The sequence below is a fragment of the Brassica napus genome, chromosome A9 (assembly GCF_020379485.1).
Source record: "Brassica napus cultivar Da-Ae chromosome A9, Da-Ae, whole genome shotgun sequence".
In the NCBI taxonomy this organism is placed as follows: Eukaryota; Viridiplantae; Streptophyta; class Magnoliopsida; order Brassicales; family Brassicaceae; genus Brassica; species Brassica napus.
The window spans coordinates 17,955,716-17,977,648 of NC_063442.1; the positions used below are offsets into that span (position 1 = coordinate 17,955,716).

The 21,933-nt window shown below is 32.1% G+C and overlaps 3 protein-coding genes and 1 long non-coding RNA gene across 5 annotated transcripts; 3 read left to right on the forward strand and 1 right to left on the reverse strand.

Moving 5' to 3' along the window:
* Positions 1-200: 200 nt before the first annotated feature.
* Positions 201-4,141, forward strand: LOC106367016 (phospholipase D gamma 1). Of its 2 annotated transcripts, XM_013806699.3 has the most exons (9): positions 208-1,381; positions 1,525-1,641; positions 1,733-1,927; positions 2,014-2,331; positions 2,424-2,571; positions 2,651-2,799; positions 2,877-3,071; positions 3,402-3,599; positions 3,668-4,141. In XM_013806699.3, exons 1-9 carry the CDS (start codon positions 416-418, stop codon positions 3,959-3,961), a joined length of 2,580 nt encoding a protein of 859 aa, XP_013662153.2. In that variant the 5' UTR covers positions 208-415; the 3' UTR covers positions 3,962-4,141. The 2 variants fall into 2 exon arrangements, with proteins under 2 accessions (XP_022545622.2, XP_013662153.2); XM_022689901.2 differs by lacking the exons at positions 3,402-3,599; positions 3,668-4,141 and having other exon boundaries at positions 201-1,381; positions 2,651-2,767; positions 2,877-2,938.
* A 1,461-nt stretch (positions 4,142-5,602) lies between these two features.
* Positions 5,603-6,603, forward strand: LOC125578338. Its single transcript, XR_007316415.1, has 2 exons — positions 5,603-6,151; positions 6,216-6,603. It is a non-coding gene; the product is annotated as an uncharacterized LOC125578338 (long non-coding RNA).
* Positions 6,604-10,088: 3,485 nt separating this feature from the next.
* Positions 10,089-13,300, forward strand: LOC106367015 (hydroxymethylglutaryl-CoA synthase-like). Its single transcript, XM_048740820.1, has 12 exons — positions 10,089-10,300; positions 10,802-10,908; positions 10,995-11,127; positions 11,206-11,349; positions 11,437-11,595; positions 11,854-11,927; positions 12,016-12,091; positions 12,174-12,229; positions 12,311-12,398; positions 12,485-12,625; positions 12,715-12,864; positions 12,944-13,300. The coding sequence occupies exons 1-12, from the start codon at positions 10,238-10,240 to the stop codon at positions 13,136-13,138; spliced, it is 1,386 nt and encodes a 461-aa protein (XP_048596777.1). The 5' UTR covers positions 10,089-10,237; the 3' UTR covers positions 13,139-13,300.
* Positions 13,301-13,848: 548 nt separating this feature from the next.
* Positions 13,849-18,134, reverse strand: LOC106364532 (SPX domain-containing membrane protein At4g11810-like). Its single transcript, XM_013804083.3, has 11 exons — positions 17,212-18,134; positions 16,953-17,008; positions 16,745-16,865; positions 16,342-16,653; positions 16,152-16,256; positions 15,539-15,999; positions 15,105-15,406; positions 14,849-15,024; positions 14,566-14,756; positions 14,352-14,485; positions 13,849-14,274 (listed from the first exon to the last, which is right to left on the reverse strand). The coding sequence occupies exons 2-11, from the start codon at positions 17,003-17,005 to the stop codon at positions 14,036-14,038; spliced, it is 2,094 nt and encodes a 697-aa protein (XP_013659537.1). The 5' UTR covers positions 17,006-17,008; positions 17,212-18,134; the 3' UTR covers positions 13,849-14,035.
* Positions 18,135-21,933: the final 3,799 nt, after the last annotated feature.

A 21,933-nucleotide genomic window follows, 5' to 3' on the forward strand; every position in this document is an offset into this window, starting at 1 on the left:
TGTACAGTGATTAATATCAAAAAAAAAAGTGTAGATATCAAATTGTGAACTATTAATAGAATATTTTTCAAATTATTTTTTATTATTAATGTAAATAATCAAATATGTTATATTAACTATTTTTTTAAGTATGTCTTGTAACGACTTGTTAATAGTAAATACAAATAGAAGCCTAAATTAATAAATTAGAAGCAAAGAACGGGTCATCAACGGCAGCCAAAGAAAGATCTTAAGATTCACAGCTCACTTTTTCCGATTCTTCCGTTTCTAGTCAACGCTCCCCTTCCTTTCCTCTCTCCTTCTTCTCTCCAAAGTTCACAACGTTTTAGATCTCAATCTTGATTACCCGCCAAGTGTTTGATCTTTTTGTGTTCTGGGTTTTCGATCTTACTACTGAAAGTCTCAACCTTTAGTGATGGCGCATCATCCAATTTACACAGAGACTCTCTCAATGGGAGGAGGGTCAAGCCACGGTTTCGGGCAGCAACCCGTGCCCTTTGCCACCAGCAGCGGATCTTTGCGTGTAGAGCTGCTGCACGGTAACTTAGACATTTGGGTTAAAGAAGCCAAACACCTTCCCAACATGGACGGCTTCCACAACCGTCTCGGTGGGATGCTGTCCGGTCTAACCAGGAGGAACACTAGCAAAGATGAGAAGCCCTCCAAGATCACGAGCGACCCTTACGTGACCGTCTCCATCTCAGGCGCTGTCATCGGCAGAACCTTCGTGATCAGCAACAGCGAGAACCCTGTGTGGATGCAGCACTTCGACGTCCCCGTGGCTCACAGCGCTGCTGAAGTTCACTTTGTGGTGAAAGACAGCGACATCATCGGGTCACAGATCATGGGAGCTGTCGGAATCCCAACGGAGCAGCTGTCTTCAGGGAACAGAATCGAAGGGTTTTTTCCGATACTGAACAGTAGTGGGAAGCCTTGCAAACAGGGAGCCGTGTTGAGTTTGTCAGTTCAATACACTCCGATTGAAAGGATGAGGCTTTACCAGATGGGTGTTGGTTTTGGTAACGAGTGTGTTGGAGTTCCCGGTACTTACTTCCCTTTGAGGAAAGGCGGTAGGGTTACTCTGTACCAGGATGCTCATGTTGATGACGGTACGCTTCCGAGTGTGTATCTTGACGGTGGTGTGCAGTATAGACATGGGAAGTGCTGGGAGGATATGGCTGATGCGATTAGGCAGGCGAGGAGGTTGGTTTATATTACTGGTTGGTCGGTTTACCATCCGGTTAGGCTGGTTCGTCGGAATAATGATCCCACTGATGGTACATTAGGGGATTTGCTGAAAGCCAAGTCTCAAGAAGGTGTTAGAGTGTTGGTTTTGGTGTGGGATGATCCTACTTCAAGGAGCCTTCTTGGGTTCAAAACTGTAAGAATCTCCCTGACAACAAGAACATGTTATAGTAACTATATGTTATAGTAACTATAGCATTGTTGACATGTTTTTAGTACTAACTGAAGCAACAATTCATTTATTTATTTAATGAAAGATGGTGTTTTGTTGCTATGTAGCAAGGAGTTATGAACACAAGCGATGAAGAGACTCGCCGGTTCTTCAAGCATTCTTCAGTGCAAGTTCTTCTTTGTCCAAGATCTGGAGGGAAAGGTCACAGCTTCGTAAAGAAATCTGTAAGATTCTCAATAGTTACTGCATACTGCTTAATCTCCCTTTATGTATAAGCTTCATCAGCTGAATCTTGAGTGTTATTTTGATGAACAGGAAGTTGGAACTATCTACACACATCATCAGAAAACTGTGATTGTAGATGCTGATGCAGGTCAGAACCGAAGAAAGATCGTAGCTTTTGTTGGAGGTCTAGACGTGTGCAATGGACGTTTTGATACTCCCAAGCATCCTCTCTTCAGGACACTGAAGACACTCCATAAAGATGACTTCCATAACCCGAACTTTTTGGTAACCATTTCAAGAAACAACATGTTTGGTTGCAATCTTTCTTTTAGATTCAATGTGAACAACTTTGTTTTTTTTTTTGGTAATAGACTACTGCGGATGATGGACCAAGAGAGCCGTGGCATGATCTGCACAGCAAGATCGATGGTCCAGCTGCATATGATGTGCTTGCTAATTTTGAAGAACGCTGGAGAAAGGCTTCAAAATCTCGCGGATTGGGGAAGTTAAGATCGGCTTCTGATGATTCGTTGCTTTCCATAGAGAGGATTCAAGACATCGTAGGACTATCAGAAGCTTCTTCTGTTAATGAGAATGATCCAGAGACTTGGCATGCTCAGGTTTTCCGTTCAATTGATTCAAGTTCAGTCAAAGGGTTTCCAAAGGACCCAAAGGAAGCTACTGGAAGAGTAAGCACAACTCTGAACATTTTGTAACTTGAGTCTTCTTAATCACCAACATGTTTCTACTCTCTACTGATTATATATACTTGTGGTCACAGAATCTACTGTGTGGGAAGAACATACTCATTGACATGAGCATACACGCGGCTTATGTTAAGGCCATAAGATCTGCTCAGCACTTCATCTACATTGAGAACCAATATTTTCTTGGATCATCATTCAACTGGGATTCTAACAAGGACTTGGGTAAGTAACTGTGAGCTTTTAAAGGCAAGTTCAGTTACTCAATAGTTGCTGTAATAACAAAGGAGTTTTGGTATTGCAGGTGCTAACAATCTGATCCCTATTGAAATCGCGCTAAAGATTGCTAACAAAATTAGAGCAAGGGAGAAGTTTGCTGCTTACATTGTCATTCCAATGTGGCCAGAAGGTGCTCCAACGAGTAACCCTATTCAGAGGATTCTATACTGGCAGGTAAAAATACTCTGCCCATTATCTGCTAAATGATCTAATCTCGATTAGTACTGACATCTTTTCATCATATTTTGCAGCACAAAACCATGCAAATGATGTATCAAACCATCCACAAGGCACTTGTGGAAGTTGGTCTTGATGGTCAGTATGAGCCACAAGACTTTCTCAACTTCTTCTGTCTTGGAACCAGAGAGGTTGCTGATGGAACAGTTAGTGTATATAATAGTCCTCGCACTCCACCTAAATCAAACGCAAATGCAAATGCTATACAGGTATGTCTATACTCCCTCCGTTCCAAATTAATTGTCATTCTAGAGTTTAAATTTTGTTTCATTTTAAGTGTCGTTTTATGTTTTTTTATTGCATTTATTTGCTAGCTTTTCTAATTTTATCCATATTCTTTTAGCTCATCAGTTAACATAGACAAATAAACAATGTATTAATTAGTGGTAAAATATGAAATCTAATGATTTTCCTAATATGTGAGAAAAAATCTAAAACGGCAATTAATCTGAAACTGAAGTGAGTATTATTTTAAATGGATGACTCATGTTGAGATATTTGTTCTCGGTTTAATGGACTCCTTTTGTCATTAAATCCAGGTGCAAGCTTTGAAGAGTAGGAGATTTATGATATATGTTCATTCCAAAGGTATGGTAGTGGATGATGAGTTTGTCTTGATCGGTTCCGCGAATATCAACCAGAGATCCTTGGAAGGAACTAGAGACACTGAAATCGCCATGGGAGGTTATCAACCACACCATTCATGGGCTAAGAAAGGTTCTCGTCCTCGTGGTCAGGTAAAAGACCAAACTCAAAAGCTATGTATGTCCTTGAAACGTGTCTTAACCATTTGGTTTTCTTGCAGATCTTTGGATATAGAATGTCGTTGTGGGCAGAACACCTAGGGTTTCTAGAGCAAGGTTTCGAGGAACCGGAGAACATGGAATGCGTGAGACGAGTTAGGCAATTAAGTGAGCTGAATTGGAGACAGTACGCAGCAGAAGAGGTCACGGAGATGCAAGGTCATCTTCTTAAGTATCCAGTTCAAGTGGATAGAACAGGGAAAGTAAGTTCTCTCCCTGGATGTGAGACGTTCCCTGATCTCGGTGGCAAGATCATAGGCTCGTTCCTTGCTCTCCAAGAAAACCTCACTATATGAAAACTGAAGCTTGCCTTGTAGTATCAACATTTGTTTCTTTTTATTTCTTCCACTTCAAGAAACCTCTCTGAGTGGGATCTGAATGAAAGTGTGACTTTAGGGTTTAATTGTGCTTTTAAAAAAAATTACGAGATGTAAAATTCTTCATTACAGTTGATCGTAGTGTGCGTTTTGGATTTCTGTGCTAGTCCATCTAATCTCGTTAGCTTGTTTAACATTTTGGATATACATTTTCGTATTCTCCCTAATAATTTTTAAACTAAACTATTATATTCATTTCATTTTATATGATGTGTTAGTTAAACATGTGGATATACACTAATAATTCAAAAGATCATTAAAATATCATATAAGAACAGGAGGATAAACAATTTGATTCAAATTGTTTATATCTATTTAGTATTATTCATTACTGCTTCAAAAATTAAAATTTTAATTTGTGCAAAATTTTCTAAAACTATATTGAATGGGTAGTGTTTGTATCCCCCCATCTTCTGTAAATATCATCAAGTTCTTTATACAAAAACTACAGATTGTGATGACGTACACAGTATCGAACCTACCTACTTTCATCACGTGTATAAACCACAAGTCTTGTGTACTATCGATCGTTTTATTTAAGTTGGGTCCCACAAAATCGAAATGTAATCCGACGGTCTCTAATTGGTAGATAGTACATTCTTAATAATGTTACAGCAATTTCTGGTAACTAAATCTGACGATAGAGGTATGACAAATCGTAATCGGACGGTGACGGAGATTCCAATGTCAAGGGAGATCGTTACCTTTCAGAAAAGGACATTGTTTCACTTACTTCAAGAAGTCATTGGAATCCCACCATGCTCTGTCTGATCTGGTAAAACACCTAATTATCAATTAAAAAAAACAAACTTGTCTGTTTCTTTTTAAAATTTAAGTAGTATTGTTAATGGTATATCATTCTCCATGAAAAGCTACGGTGTTCACGCATGTGGAAATCTGGTGTGATGCAGATTCGAATTCGGATCTTTTAGAGATTCACGGAACATCTTGACCATCCGACCACAGACGCATGGTTAACTTTAAGTTTAAAGTAATGTTTTTTATTGAAACAAATTAAGTATTGTTGTTAAAGTTGACAAAAATATAAAATTGTTAAAAAATAGAAATTTATACCTAAACACATTTTATCATGTCAATTACACTAACAAAGTGTATTCAAGTCAAAATTTAAGATGATTTGCTGTTATTCCAATATGAACTTTAAAATACCATTTAACTTCAGTGTTGATTGAACATACTAGAAATGATGTTTTTCATTGAGGTTGAACCAACTCTCACGCGGACTGCTCTACATTCAGGCAAGCCACAAAGTATTTGTAAATCCAATATTATTGATTTTTTTTAATTGTAGATTTTCAAGTGTTTTTGGTGTTTCTAGAATGTTTTGGTGGATATTCATTGCTAAAAATAATCAAATCATATAATTTCATATGAGATTCCAAAGCATTTTTAAACTCATACTAAAATTTCAATTTTATCTAAAATCATCTTAAAACTCATTAAAAATCAATCACTTTGAATTCTTCAAATTCAAATTCATCTTAAAACCCATTAAAATACAAATTATACTTGTAAGATACTTTTTAAGATTGATTAGCCTATATTCCTTCTAACTAAGTGACAAAATATTACAAAGTAAATAAATAATAAATAATAACATGTGCTATAAATAGTTACCACTTATTCCATTTTTTTGCTTCACTGATAAAGATGAATTACATCTCTCGTAGAAGGCCTATCGAGTAAATAGAACTCGGCCTAATTGATTTGAAGAGGGCATATGTATAGGTCGACTTGGGAAAAAAAAAAGCAAGAAGGAGGAGACCTTAGACCAAGAAAAGACATTCACAAACACTGCTTTCCGGCGCAAGAACTAGATTTTCACCTTTTCTTGTTCTTGTCGAATTCATTAAGTTTTTTATGATTCCAATGTCTTTTCTTGTAATTGATTTATTGTATTTTTACCTTTTTTAACAATCATTTTCATTATATTTGTGTTCATTTAGATTGTATTTAAGAGTCTATATTGCATTTTCATATGAATTTATGTTATTTCAGGTTTTTGAGAGACCATATGCAGTTTGAAGCGGTTCTGTCGATTTTGGAGAGGATTAAGCCATAAAAGTTCAACAAACAGCTTGGCTGAAGGTCTTAAAGATATATTTCGAAGCTTATATTTAGCCACAATATATAAAATTGACTCATCTTTCAGATGGAAGTGGTCTCAATCAATTGAAGCTATATTCTAAGAGATGTGGCCAAATTACTGAATTTATGCTGCAAAGAATGAATGACCGCAGACAGAAATCACAGACCGAACCCATCCATGAAATCAAGGCAGGACGACTTTTGGAGAAGTATCTCACCGCAGACGAAGCCCGTTTGTGGTCTACATCAATAGTAGTTTTTTTATCTATTTTCTTTTGGGTTGACTCAAGCTTGTTGGGTTGACCGGATTCATTTTAAGGCCTATAGAAGAGCATTTTAGGGGGAAATAAACCCTAAGTTACCTGAGCATAGTTGCTCCTTAGTTTTGTCTTAATATTAAACCTTAGACTTGTGAATCTTGCTTTTGTTTAAGAATTTATTTTGTTTATCTTGTTTACATCTCTCTGAACTCTTTATTATGCATTTATTTATCATGAGTTTGTGTGATTTAATGAATGTTAGTGAGTATAATTTTTAGAGTTTTTGAGTTTGGTATATTATAGTGAAAGATGGATGATTTGAGATGCCTAGATCTAGATTAAGATTGTTTGTTGCTTGTTACATGTTCTTAATGCTAGATCAACCTTAGTTGATTTAGAGCTTAAATAATTTCATGCTAGAAAAGTGTTTGATGAATATTTGAAGTAACTTAGATGTTTACTCAATGGTAATTGATGCTTAGTGTTAGTAGATTTGTGATTTTATTCATTCTTGAATGTATTAGGCTAACAAAAGTTGATGTTTGATGCATGACTAACATATGAATTATTGTCACAAAAGTGAATTAGTCTATTTGAATGTGATATATACCTATAAAACTTGCTAGTTGATTATGTCTGGCATCCTAAGTCTTAAATTTATCATCTCTAGTCAATTTCAATTACTTACCAAAACCTTGCATTTCTTGTATTTTTATAAGTTTGACTTTTGATTGACTTTTTATTTTGGTAATGTCGATCAAAACTTTTTTCTATTTTGCTTAGATTAGTTTGTGTATTATTAATGTCAATAGGTCTTTATTTTTCTGTGGATTCGATCTTATAGTACCATTATAAGTTTATAACATACAATTTGATTGTGGTATTGCTTGCATAACATGTTAATTAGTACGTGTGTAAACGCTTAATCAGTTTGTTTAAGTTCTTTGTAACATACATTTTTTTCCGGGAAGTGTAACAAAAAAATTACATTTAACTCTTCATTTTGTTTAAGTTCTGTGTCGGTAAAAGAATAAAATAAATCTATCTATCTCTTTCAATGTTTAATTTGAAGTTTATTATGAGAAAATCATACGCAAATATATGGAATTGGTTGGAATCTCTATATCTTTATATTCTTACAAATTTTAAATTTATTGTTTCCTCTTCTGCAAGCAAATCAATTACCGAAGTAATAGATCAATTAGTTGTAATCAAATCTATTCTTATAATTAGTGTAATTATGATTACAATTTATATATTTAATAGGTACATTAAAGATACGACATTGTAGATATTATGTTTTGATTAATAGAAAATATTGGATTTTGAGTTTGTATTTATTGATTTGTTTTTTTATAAATCTTAGGCAATCAATGGGATGATTGGTTGGTTGATACATCCTATAAGGAAAACGAAAACTATAGGTGGTTTGAATATTGTACATTGATCGATGCATGATGTAAGTTGACTATATAAAACTTGAGCATGATCATTTCAAACTAAAGTATAGGAATGTTATATGCATTTGTTATATTGTAGTTAATATATTTTAAATATTACATATATCAAGTGATTCACGTTTTCGTAAAAATAAAATTCAAGTTTATTATTGAGCTGTATTCGTCCGTAATAAGCTACGTTAAATATGATATATTTTTAGGTTCATTTAATGACATCAAATTTAAATTTGATTAAGGAAAATTTATTAATTTAACTGAAAAGGACAAGCATTAAAATATGTAGGCTCATTTAATGACATTAAGTTTAAATTTGATTAAGGGTAACTTATTAATTTAACTGAAAAATACAAACATTAAAATAGGTAGTTTAATTTAATTTTCAGTGACATGGAAGTATAAATAAATTAAAAAACTTAGGGGTATTTTTTAATGGGTATTTTTCTTTTAATAATATAGATATCTTATGTGCTTCAAGGCTGATCCAGTTACGTTGAACTTGGTCAAACATCCCCTTCAATCCACGTCTATTATATGAATTGAGCGAACCGGTCCTTCATCATAGCAAAATAAAACATTCATCTATTTATAACTTTTTTTATATGACTATTTATAACTTCTAGACATTAATGGTTAATATGTATGTAACAATATATCATTCGATTTCAAATGATTCACAAATATATTTAGTAATTGTATTAAATTTCAGGACATACCCTGATTGGGCTGCACAAATCAAATCAGTTCAACAATACCGTATAAGAATCTCTCGGAAAACCGTAACGCTATTCTATCATACGAAGCAGGCGTACAAAATTGAATTGATCCTACTTTTTCTCCAATATTTACATCCTTATCATTAAAATATTAAATAACCATAACTTAAGTAATCATTGTTTTTCTTAATTTATTAAATTATTTTCTAAATCATATTTAGCTAAATTTTTGTATTAAAGATATTTCATAAAATGATTTAGCTAAATTGTAAGAAAATTCAAGTTTGGAAAAGATTTTTAATCATATTATCTAATATTTTTCAAGTATCATATAGTCTCCACACATTTAGCTTATAAGGCCTAAAATATATGCATTTTGAACATTCCAAAAATATATGTTTAACTATTATGGTTAACATTAATTATTTTTCACCAATAAAAAATATCTATGCTAAGATTAAATATTTTTGCACTATTTGTAAAATAATATGGATTGTTTATAACCAAATATTCAATTTTTAATCTCTCTAAATCTCGCTTAATATATATATCAAATATTTCTAAAATATATTTTTAAACTTTTCAGTTACTATTAATTATTTTCAACAATAATATATATCATTGAATTACTTGTAAAATAATATTTAATGTTACTAACAATATCAATATCAGCTACTATTTTTTTTAATGATGACAAAAAAACAATATTAATTTTTTAATGTATCTAAATCTCGCCATACAACTTATATTTAATCAAAATATTTAAAATATTATTTATTGGAAAAAATATTGTGTTAAAAAAAGAATTATTTAAACATATTAATGGGTCAATATTTGTCGAAAATTTAGTATAACGCACGAGTCAATATTTTTTACAGTATATGTAATATATTTAATTACTATGTTTATAAATATTTTAAAATATAAAGTAAATATTTAAATAATATTAATGTATATAAAAATGGAAATAAGTATCCGCACTGGTGTAACTTTGGCATTGCTATAACTATAAATTAAGGAAAATGGAAAGGGATAAATAATGAAATAAAAAAGAGAAGCACGAGGGAGGGAGGGAGCTAAGTCACGAGGTCTGCGTTGTCCAGATTCCGGAGGAAACACTTCCTGCCCCCAACCTCCATCTCTCAGGCACACATACAAACACACTTTATCTTATTTTCCATTTATTTTTCGACACATAAATCTTTATTTTTTTTATATTTACAGATAAATCTTTATTGTATATTTCAGATATCTATGCTATTATTTATGAAGTGTAATTGTGCCACACGGAGGAAAAATTGTTTTGAATCAATTAATATATAAGGACATATTAGTAATTAATTATCCAGAATTTTAATTTTTGAACACACAAAAAAAAAGACTTTAAAACACAAGTGTACAAGAGTATTGTGTTTGACCGAAACAAAACATACAACTAATTATTAAATATTTTAGGAAAATAAAAAGAGAGAAAATCCACCTAATATATCTCCTGGATTTGTTATTAAAAACAAATTGAGTTTTGTTTCTGTTTTCAACCGATTCATATATTTCTTTTATAGAGCTTCAGAGCTCTCTCTCTCTCTCTCTCTCTCTTCTGCAAGATCGAACCTTTAGAAGAAGAAGAAGAAGTCCTTTCGTTTCCATTCAACAATGGCGAAGAACGTAGGGATATTGGCTATGGACATCTATTTTCCTCCCACATGTGTTCAACAGGTATATTCCCCTCCAAGCTTTTTTTTAATGGACAAGAGCTATTGCATTGATACTCTGTTTCTGTCTGAAAATCTGTTTTTAGCGTCTCGGATAGAGTTGAAGATTTAAGCCGAGTTTGTTCTCTGTCTCTGGGTTTTGTAATGTGGCTGAGTTTGGTATTTAGATGAAGTTTTTTTTTTTTAATTATTTTTCTTTTTTCTTTTTTATTAAAATAGGAGAATTCTGATTAAAAAGTCTCAGACTTGAGATCTCTGCTTCTTGGTCTGAGATTTGGTGATGATACTTGAGATTTATTTTATTAAAAAAGTGTTTAGTTGATTGAAGTTACCCTTTGATCCTGAGATTTTCTAATTTAAGTCTCAGTTGAAAAACTTTTAAAATCGATTTTTACAACTCTGGTTCTGTTCAATCTCTCTCTTTTTTTTGCAATTCTTGAGTTCATGTCTGAAACTATGGTGTTTATGATTGATGAATTAGATCAATGTTTTGTTGTTACATTAGGAAGCTTTGGAAGCTCATGATGGAGCTAGCAAAGGCAAATACACCATTGGACTTGGCCAAGATTGTTTAGCCTTCTGCACTGAGCTTGAAGATGTCATCTCAATGAGGTCGTTATTAATTATTTTTTTGTTTTGTTTGCATTAAGTATATTCTCATGCAATTCTATATGTTGATCTGTGTTCTTGTTTCTTAGTTTCAATGCGGTGACATCTCTTCTAGACAAGTATAAAATTGACCCCAAGCAAATTGGGCGTCTTGAAGTAGGAAGTGAGACTGTCATTGACAAAAGCAAGTCCATCAAAACCTTCTTGATGCAACTCTTTGAGGTATTATCCTTTGCTCAAGCTTCTTTGTGTAAAAAGACAATTAAAATTTTGTTTTGTTTTGTATTTGTGAATGATCAGAAATGTGGAAACACTGATGTGGAAGGTGTTGACTCGACCAATGCTTGTTATGGTGGAACTGCTGCTTTGCTAAACTGTGTCAATTGGGTTGAGAGTAACTCCTGGGATGGTCGCTATGGACTTGTCATCTGCACTGACAGTGCGGTATAACATCTGACACTTAGAAAATATAATCTTTCATGGCTAAGAGTCTTTTGCACAAAGCTTTATACATTTTTTGGATGACTTCAGGTTTATGCAGAAGGACCTGCAAGGCCCACAGGAGGAGCAGCAGCCATTGCTATGTTGATAGGACCTAATGCTCCCATTGTTTTCGAAAGCAAACTGAGAGGAAGCCACATGGCTCATGTCTATGACTTTTACAAGCCAAATCTTGCTAGCGAGTACCCGGTAAATCTTCAGTGCATAACCTCAACTGGTTCAAATTCTTGTTTGCGTGGCCGTGGCCGGCCCTCAGATTTTGGAGGGGGTTGTAGGCGATTTACTAAATATTTCAATAGTAAAATAGTTTTTTTTTACAAATTTGGGGGGTCTATGTCTATGTAACTTTTTCCAAAAAAATTTGGGGACCAGAGGTCAATGTTTCATTCGGCTTTGCCCAGGACCGGTCCTAATTGTTTGGTTAATCGTTTTCTCGTGTTCTTGTAGGTTGTTGATGGTAAGCTTTCACAGACTTGCTACCTTATGGCACTTGACTCCTGCTATAAACATATGTGCAACAAGTAAGTACACTGTGCTTATGAATTGAAATCTCTGTACCTTTCTTTCTTCCTCTTCTGATGTTCTGTGTTGGCTCATTACACTTACTAGGTTTGAGAAACTGGAGGGGAAAGAGTTCTCCATCAATGATGCAGACTACTTTGTATTCCATTCTCCATACAACAAAGTAATCTCTTAACCCTCCGAACAACAGTTTTGTTCTTTGCCTGAACCGTCTCTGACCAGTCATCTCTTCTTTGCTGTTGCAGCTTGTACAGAAAAGCTTTGCTCGTCTCTTGTACAACGACTTCTTGAGAAACGCAAGGTTCTTGCTCTGGATTGAAAGTTTCTTAAACTTGTTTATATTTATTTATTGAGTTAAACATATCTGTTTCCTCTATTTCAGCTCCATTGATGAGGCTGCCAAAGAGAAGTTCACTCCTTATTCGTCTTTGTCACTCGACGAGAGTTACCAAAGCCGTGATCTTGAAAAGGTTTTTCATTTTCATCTTTTGTTTTTTTTTTTTGATACTTGGAAAAAGCAAAACCAGAGTTATTATAGCTTTGTTGTCTTTTGCAGGTGTCACAACAAGTTGCGAAAACGTTTTATGATACTAAAGTGCAACCAACGACTTTAGTACCAAAAGAAGTCGGTAACATGTACACTGCTTCTCTCTACGCAGCTTTTGCTTCTCTCATCCACAACAAACACAGCGATTTGGTAAACTATAAAAATAACAAACAAACTTTTTGTTCTGACCTTCTTGAATACATTATTTACATTTTGGTTTCATTTGTGTTTTTGTATAGGCGGGGAAAAGGGTGGTTATGTTCTCATATGGAAGTGGTTCAACCGCAACAATGTTTTCGTTGCGTCTCTGCGAAAACCAGTCTCCTTTTAGCCTCTCAAACATTGCATCAGTGATGGACATCGGCGGTAAACTGAAGGCTAGACATGAGGTTGAACATCCCTAAGTGAAACCATGTTTCTACTTAATATCATTGTTCTCATCTTGGCTTGGCTTTGTGTTGTTTGCAGTATGCACCTGAGAAGTTTGTGGAGACAATGAAGCTGATGGAACATAGGTACGGAGCAAAGGAGTTTGTGACGAGCAAAGAAGGTATCATAGACCTTTTGGCTCCGGGGACTTATTATCTGAAAGAGGTTGATTCACTGTACCGGAGATTCTATGGCAAGAAAGGAGACGATGGATCCATAGCCAATGGACACTGAAAGGCAAAGAAGCTTAAACTACTCTAGAAGATGGTCTCTACTCATCACTTTTATGTTACTTCCTATATTTAAAACGTTTTTTTATAAAGTTTGTTTTTACTTTGATCTAGGGACAAAGTTTGTATGCTCTGTTTCTTATTTATTTACTATTGATTTGCTCTAGAACGTTTTTATAACACACCACCTAAATGCACTTAAATATTTAAAGCTAAAATAGAGTTTAGATAATTTCACAAATGTAAAAACTTGGCACACGGTTCGGTTAGTTCGGGTAGTTCAGAACTTGGTTAGCTCTGTAACTTCTGTTCGGTCAAAATCTTGCAAAATTGAACAAAAAAAGTTCAGCTTGGTTTTTGGATAGTTAGGTTTCAAAAGTTTCTACCAAAGTTAACTAAAGTTTTCAAATTCGGTTAAATTATAGTTTTATTGGTTAAAAATTCAAAAAAAATCGGACAAGTTTGGTTATTTTAGTTCAGAATTTTGGTATAGTTTGGTTAATTGTTTTTTTTTAGAAAACCTCCTAACCCGTCTACCGATTTTTTTTTTCAAATTGCCGAATGGAACTGAACCTCTTAGTTCTCGGCAGGTGCGGTTGGGTTAATAACCGCAGGCCTACTAACAGCCATATCACATCACAAGTCTAAAAGGACTTACCCACATAAAAGCATAATAGTCAAAAGAAGCAGTATAGAATTGAAGTCACAAACAAATAGTAGACAAAGAAATGTTACTAGATAAGTAAATATGAAACGGTCTGAAGTACAATCTATATGACCAAACACTAAAGTACACAAAGATAAGCATGTCCATAACCACAATACTACAAACCGTGCTTGCAATGCTGCTACAAAGCTCTGAAATCTGGACTTCTATGCAGAAAAAGTTGTGAAAGAAACACTAATACAGGGAGTTGAAAGTAAAACAAGTAGCTACAATAGACCCAACACATATAATAAGAGAAGGAAGCAGAGTAACATTCAAAAGCATACTCTGCCCCAAGAACCCAGCAACGGTGATAGTTGCATCAGCAATCACACGTGCGATGGTGCCTGCCTCCGTCGACAATAAACCTCCATTGTACGTCCCACGTGACAGCCTCGATGACATTACTCTCGATAGTAACGATAAGTTCACACCTACGGACAAAAAAAAAACATTTCAAGAAAGCTGACAGATTCAGTGAAAATATTGAGATCTTGAATCAATCTTTTACCTTCAAGAACTTCAGCAGAAACAAACATGATGAATCCAGAGATAACGTATTGAGGCACGGTGTAAGGGACTACTACATGGAAGCTGAGAAGTATTCCAACACAGACCATAATCTCTGATGCAAGAAGAATTTGCCTGTAATAAGAAAATTCACATTTTTCAAATAAACCAAAAAGAAAAAAGAACAAGAAAATAACGTATGCATGGATCTTTACCGATCTTCAAACATGTTGCTGATATAGCTTCCAACAACGAGGTTAACCGGTAAAACAGTTAGACCAAGACAGAACAAGAAGATTGAAACAGAACTCATGGACCAACCAAAGTAGTATGTGGTAACCACACTTGATTCTGATAAAAGAATCTCCATTGCATACTTGAGCATGAAGTATATCAACAACTGAACCTAAAGGAAATCAAAAAAAAGAAAATTGTCATGTTTCACCACTCTTGTGAAAAAAATATGACAATCTTGAAAAGTTATAGATGTTTCTTTACCTTCACTGAAGGAGTGAGTAGTTTGTATGCAGCTACAAAGGAGTTAGCAGGTTTACGTGAATCTTCAGCAGACTCTTCACTTCCATCGCAGTCATCTTCATCATCATGTTCTGTTTCTTCTTGTGCAAGTAATAGCTGTTTTGTAATCCCCTTCTCCATGTTTCCATCTTGATCAGCTTCATCGAACATTAAAGATTCTTAAAATTAGATAAGAATATGCAAAATATAACAAACCTAATTCTCTTTAGTTCCATACCGGAGTTAGATTCTTGTGAAGTATGAACCTCTTCAGGGTCACGTGCTGGTTCCACGAAAGAAATAGCTAACCAGACCAAGTACATAAGCCAAGCAACAGCCATAACCCAACCGGGTAGTGTATCCTGGTTAAAGGTAAGATTGTAGATCTTGAAATTGGTTTGCAGTAAACCGGCAAGAGCAGGACCACAAGCCATTCCTAAAGCACTTGCACTAACAAAACCGGCTGAAGCCTGCATCCGGATCTTCAAAGGCACACAATCGCTTATGTATCTCCGGTTCACTGCTCTTGCTGAACCAAATCTACAAATGAATATACATAACAATCAAGTTTAGTCTTGTAATAACATAATTATCCAGCGTTTTAAAAAAAAAAACAAGTAAGGTCTCATGAAACCTAATGTATATATAACACAAAGCTAAAAGGGGACTTACCCACAGAATAGCCGGCCAATCAATAGAAGAGCTAATGAATTGAAGTCATAAGCCAAAGCATAAACTAGGTTCCCAACAAAAAGAACAATACTGCTGAAAATAAGTGGTTTGAAGTATGATTTGTTGGACCAGGCGCTGAAGTAAACCGAAGAGAAGAGCTGAGCCACAGCCATTGCACCAATCACAACTCCACAAACCGTTGCGGCAGCTCCAAGGCTCATGGAGTAATCATCTGCTGTAGGAACAATGATATATGTATTGACCATATAGAGAAACGTGTTTGCCAAGTTTAACAAGAGCGACATGAAGTGATATCTCCCTTCTTCTTGATCCGCTTGATCTTCATGAATCAGTAAATCTTCGTCTTGCATGATTAGAGCATGTTGAGCCATGAAATTAAGGAAGTTTGTTGAACGTGTTAGCCTGTCCACTGCATTCTTGATTGAATCCACCACAGGATCCTACAAGAAAGAAACACAAAAGATCGATGAAACATAACCATTTTTTTAAATGACTACGAGGTTCTGGACCCGAAGACTTGTACCATGTTAAATTAAAAACATAACCATTTTAGAAAAACTCGGTATGTATACATATGTCAAACAAAAAGAACCTGAAGAGGAACAACAGGCTGATCATAAATTGATAAGAAGCTTCCTTGATTGTTTTGAAGCTCGTGAAGGTTTCGAGATATGGCTCCAACAACAGCTCCAAGACCCTATAAAGCATTCAATATAGTCAAAAGCTTATATAAGCTTCTATTATAGTGAAAGATTAAGCTGCGTGAGATTGTAAGACCTTACCACATGTTTGAACACTTGCTGGAGTTGAGAGTAAGGATGATCAGCACGAGTCTTGACATAATAGTTTGTGAATCTATAGCCAAATCTTTTATCAAATTTCTTCAGTATCTTACGGATACCAATAGCATTCGTATCGATGAAAACCAGAAGCTGGAGAAGATCTTGTCCCACAGATCTATAAGCCTCTCTTAGATTAGATATCTGAGATATGTCAGGCTCATCTTGGAGTGCATCATGACATTCCCTTAGCTTCTGCAACCTACTTGAAAGCAAACCTTGTTGCTCCAGCATGAAAAGAGAGATTTTCTCTATCTGCATGCATTTTGGAAACATGTTTTTTTATTATAAAGTTTGATGCATATGATTAAACAAGTGAAAATTTGTGAAGAAACAAGAGAAAAACCTGATGATCCAACATCCTTGAGAAATCTTTAAGAACATGGCGACGATCTAGACTTCCTACTTCAATTTGTCGACCATATTGCTTCACTTTCTTCTTCATCAATTTGTAATTGATGTAATATCTATATAGAAATAGAACAAAAAAGGAAGTACATGAATCACATTGCTTTAAACATTATACCAACCAGATCTTGAATATAGAAACATACTCTTGCCATTCTTCAATGCTTCTTTCCTTGAGCTTCTTCCCGAATGCGACCATTTTCTACAACAAAATTAAGATTAATTACATTAGAATTGACTTGTTGTACAAGTATCTACAAAGCATCTTTGCTTACAAATTGTGTATCACCGAATTATGCAGATGCTAGCTAAATTTTCAATAAAAGTTATTTTAAGTTGATCTTCTTAAATTTCTTCCACTAAGCTAACAACTAAACAGTTTAAGATTTAAGATGTATGTACTACCTCTTGTCACCCTCCTCGTTCTTCTCCGTACCGTTTTGATGAATCAAGAAACACAGAGAGAGATTATTGAATTATAAGTTCTTAACTATCAAATTAGAATTTTTAGTGAATATATATATATATATATATACAGCTAACAGAAATTGAACTTTTGCAAAACGGCTATGATATAACTCCAAATATCCAACATCCGATACACGTGATGATGACACATATTTCAAAAAATTATATAACAAAATTGAATGCCCCAGCTTGAAATTTCTTTTTAACATAAGTTAAAAATAATCTCACAAAAAAAATGCAAATTAAAGAAGGCGAAACGCCTGGTTTTCTCTCGCTGTTTTGTATACCATGTCTAAATTCAGGAATTAGTATAAATTTAACAAATTCTAATTCCAAAAATCATAATATTGAAGAAAAACATTTAAACTCCTCCTCTCTCTTTTCTTTATATGAGAGAAAGAAAGATAAACAGAGACAGTAATGTACCTCAAAAGTTTTTGTTTTGAATAAATGTACCTCAAAATTTGAATATGAAAAGCTCAGATGATATAGAGACAGGAACAAAGAGAGAGAACAAATATTCCAGATTTTATATGTTGCTGAAAATCCTACGTAACGCTGAAACTTCGGGACTTTCTCTTTAACCCTATTTTCACCAAGAATCCAAATATGATTTACTGGAGAAAGAAAAAAAAACAATGAGGAAAATATAATAAATAGTGGCTCAGGTGAGCTCTGTGTTTTTATAAAATTGAGGTAGATATTTGGATATAGATTAGAGATTCATGTTTTGGTATTTTTTATTAATGTCCTCTTTGGGACTGGGAAAAAAAAAGATTTTGTTGAGTACAGTATTATTAAGTTTTACAAAGCCTGAAAAAAGTGTAACAAGATAGAGATTCATGTTTTGATTTTTCCCATACACAAGTGCTAACAATTTATGTACAGATCAGTAGATGTCATGTGAATCATGTCAGTAGTTTATTTGTAGAAGTAACACAGTGACAAAACGATACAAACTATGTGAGATGTTATAGCGTTACTATTTATTTTTCGGTTCTGCAAACATCATGTGTTATAGATGTTTGAATATTTGTAAACATCGGTTCGGTTTTGGTTTGATTTTGTTTGTTAGTTAATTTGCAAGCCTGGCTTCATATATGACTTTAAACCTCGTAAGACCTTTGTTCACTTCTTCAGAAGAACATGGATTCAACTGTTAAACATTGTTGTAACTCAAAATGCTAGCATCGTTTTGAAATAAGGTGATTTTGAATATACATATTGGTTGGTGGCTTCAAAATAAAACAAAATAAAATAAAATGAATGAAAAGAAACAAAGGTCTCTTGTGAAGTGAACAAAGGTAATGAAAAGACAATACAAAATGAGAATAACAGAACATCCAAAAGGATAGAAGAGAAAACATGTATGTGGTTGGGGTGAGCTTCAAAGACCATACATGTGGCTTTGAGTTCGTCAATTTTTTGCATTTATTGATTTTGAGTTCGTCAATTTTTTGCATTTATTGATTTTGAGTTCGTCAAATTTTTGCGTTTATTCACACCGTCACATGTTGACAAAAAAAAATTCACACCGTCACATTAAACGCTAAATTAATTTAGGATTGCGTATTCAGTTTGAGTCTTTTAGATCATTTGGATGAATTTGATTTTTAATGACTTACTAGATTTTGATCCGTGCAACCGCACGGGTGTTTGTTTTCACTTTTCTATACATAAATTATTGTTTTAGAATATAAGTGGTATATATTTTTAATGTTAATCATATACTTAAATATTTATATAACTATTTCAAATACAATAATTTTATAATTTACATGTTATAATTAATTAATTGCTTAAACCTTATGTATTTGCCACTTCTTATTATATATTTATCTTATTGTATTTGCATTTAGTTATTAAGCAAATTAATATATTCATGAGAAAAATATATTAAAAAAATATTTTATATTTAATTTATGCTAAATTCTGACCCGTATTTCAAAACTGGATTTCTTTTTACCAATATTTTTATACTTATTCATTTTAGATCATTTATTACTGTATATATAGAAGTGTAAGATATGTTAATTTTTAGACATGTATTATATAGTTTGTTAATTTTAAGTCGTTCTACGATCATATTATATTTTAAATAAATAGTTTATATTTATGAAAATAAAATTTATAAATTTATCAATTGAATATGATTTTATAATATTTATTTTAGTATAATAATTATATTTTAACATGATTATGACTATAAAAGTAAATAAAATAGGATATAATTTATTTATTTTCATTTTTAAACAATAACTTAAAATACATTAAGTTATTATTTAAATATTACACAGATTTATTAGAATTTTTAAAATATAATATATAAATATATATTATATTTAAAATGAAAATATATTATGATTAAAGTAGTTACAAAGATTTTATATTATTAACTTTAAAGAAATACATGTTAATTTTTATACATGTATTATATAGTTTGATAATGTTAACCCATGTTACCAACATATTTGATTTTATTTTTGAACATAAATATTTTATAATTACGAAAATAAAATATATAAATATATAAATTTAATACAATTTTATTATATTTAGATCAATATAATAATTTTAATTTAATATGATTGATTATGATTATATAATAACTAAAATATTATTATAGATTTTTTTATTTTTCATTTTATATAACTGAATATATTAATGTATAATAATATTTTAAACTAATTTTGAAATTAGTGAAAATATTTAAATATAATTTCAAAAATGAAGATCTTGTAAAAATCTTTTAAAACAGATTTGTTAGAATTTTAAAATAAATATATTTATATTCAAAATGAAAAGATATCAAAAGATACTATGATTAAAATATTTTAAAAATTATATTTATTATTAGTCTGAATTAAAATATAGTATGAATTTCTATGAATAGGTCCATTAGGTCCATTTTAAAAAAAATCACACATGAATCAAGGTTGTGACTTCTGTTTTAATATATAAGATTAGATGATTAAGTGATTTAGGAAATTTGCTACTATGATTATAAATAGAACATTTTATTCCTGAGATTTAGAATTTTATATTTTTTACTAAAAGGTTCCACCAAAGTATCTTCAAATCATTAGGTTTTCAAATAATTCTAAAATAACAATGTTAATAACAGTAAATCATTTTAATGTGTTTCACTTCAAATTTTAGATTGTATACTTCCCTTAGAGCATTTTCAACCCATCTATTTTAGAGCATTTCCAACTCATCTCTATAATAGAGATCTCTAAAATAGAAGAAAAAATAGAGCTAGTGTTTTTGATTCAATGTGTTCCTTTATAATAGAAGAATTCTATATTTGTCTCTATAAATAGAAGAATGCTATTTTTTTCTCTCTTTATAGAGGCAAATATAGAATTCTTCTATTATAAAGGAACACATTGGAGCAAAAACACTAGCTCTATTTTTTCCTCTATTTTAGATATCTCTATTATAAAGATGGGTTGGAGATGATCTTAGTTACTTACACACTTTTGTATAAATGGGAAAATTACATTTTTACCACTTTCATGGTATCACTTTTCATTTTTACCACCAGAAAAGACACATTTTCAAAAATATTTTCTTCATTAAATGGCAAAAGATTCTTATGTCCTTGTTATTATATATATAATAAATCATTATTTAAATAAAAAATTAAAAAGTAAAAAAATTAAACAATTAAAAAAATTAAAAAAATTTAAAAATTAAAAATTAAAAAAATAAAGAAAAAGTAAATTTTTTTATGTTTTCGAATTATACTTTTTCAAATTCGAACTTCTTTATAAATTTCATTTTTTGAAATTTTTTATTTTCGAGTTTTTTTATTATTTTTTTCCAAATTTCTTTTTGAAAAACGAAAATTATGTTTGAAACAATTTTTTAAAAAATTTTATATATTTTTAAGCATTTATTTATATATTTATTAGAATCCTAAATTTTACATTCCAAAAACCTACTCCACCTCTCAACTCTAAACCTAAGTCTAGATTAGTTAACCCTAAATGTATAATTGTCTTTTACTCTTCATTAAAAATGAGAGTAAAAGTGATTAGTATAAACATGAAAAGTGGTATTATGAATGTGCTATTTGTGGCAATTTCCCTATAAATTTTGACCTATTTTAACATTATTATTTATACATAAATTAAGTTAGCTAACCATAAATATTCAACATATCATTTTTCAAATTCCAATAAAAAATCACAATAGATAAATTTCCTTATTTAATTCGCTTATGTTTTTAGCTTTCCTTAAATTATACCCCTTCCATTTCACTTTAGTTGCTGTTTTAGGTTTATGCACACAGATTAAGAAAACATTTAATTTTGCATATTTTCAAAATAAAAACCATATTTCAACCAATAAAAAAATAAAATAGATAATATTGTTAATGAATTTTTGCATTGAAAACATAAAACGACACTTAAAATATGAAAGAAAATTTTAACTCCAAAACGACAACTAATATAAAACTGAGGGAGTATTCACCTTCCTTTAATTACTTACACACTTTTGTATAAAATTTAACCTATTTTGACATTTTTATTTATACATTATTAAGTTAGTTAACCATAAAGATTCAATAACCCCTTTTCAAATTTCAAATAACAAAAAATTAGAGAAATTTCTTTGAAGAATTACTTGTTTGTGCAACCTTCTAATATTTAA

Excerpts from the sequence above, each read along its gene's own strand:
- LOC106367016 (XM_013806699.3), top strand. The coding sequence starts at position 416 with ATGGCGCATCATCCAATTTACACAGAGACTCTCTCAATGGGAGGAGGG. Across the intron at positions 1,642-1,732 it reads ACAGCTTCGTAAAGAAATCT|GAAGTTGGAACTATCTACAC; the intron begins GTAAGATTCTCA and ends TTTGATGAACAG. Across the intron at positions 3,600-3,667 it reads GTTCTCGTCCTCGTGGTCAG|ATCTTTGGATATAGAATGTC; the intron begins GTAAAAGACCAA and ends GTTTTCTTGCAG.
- LOC106367015 (XM_048740820.1), top strand. The coding sequence starts at position 10,238 with ATGGCGAAGAACGTAGGGATATTGGCTATGGACATCTATTTTCCTCCC. Across the intron at positions 11,928-12,015 it reads TATAAACATATGTGCAACAA|GTTTGAGAAACTGGAGGGGA; the intron begins GTAAGTACACTG and ends TACACTTACTAG. Across the intron at positions 12,865-12,943 it reads AACTGAAGGCTAGACATGAG|TATGCACCTGAGAAGTTTGT; the intron begins GTTGAACATCCC and ends TGTTGTTTGCAG.
- LOC106364532 (XM_013804083.3), bottom strand. The coding sequence starts at position 17,005 with ATGGTCGCATTCGGGAAGAAGCTCAAGGAAAGAAGCATTGAAGAATGG. Across the intron at positions 16,257-16,341 it reads AGCAAGTGTTCAAACATGTG|GGTCTTGGAGCTGTTGTTGG; the intron begins GTAAGGTCTTAC and ends AATGCTTTATAG. Across the intron at positions 14,486-14,565 it reads AGCAACATGTTTGAAGATCG|GCAAATTCTTCTTGCATCAG; the intron begins GTAAAGATCCAT and ends TTCTTATTACAG.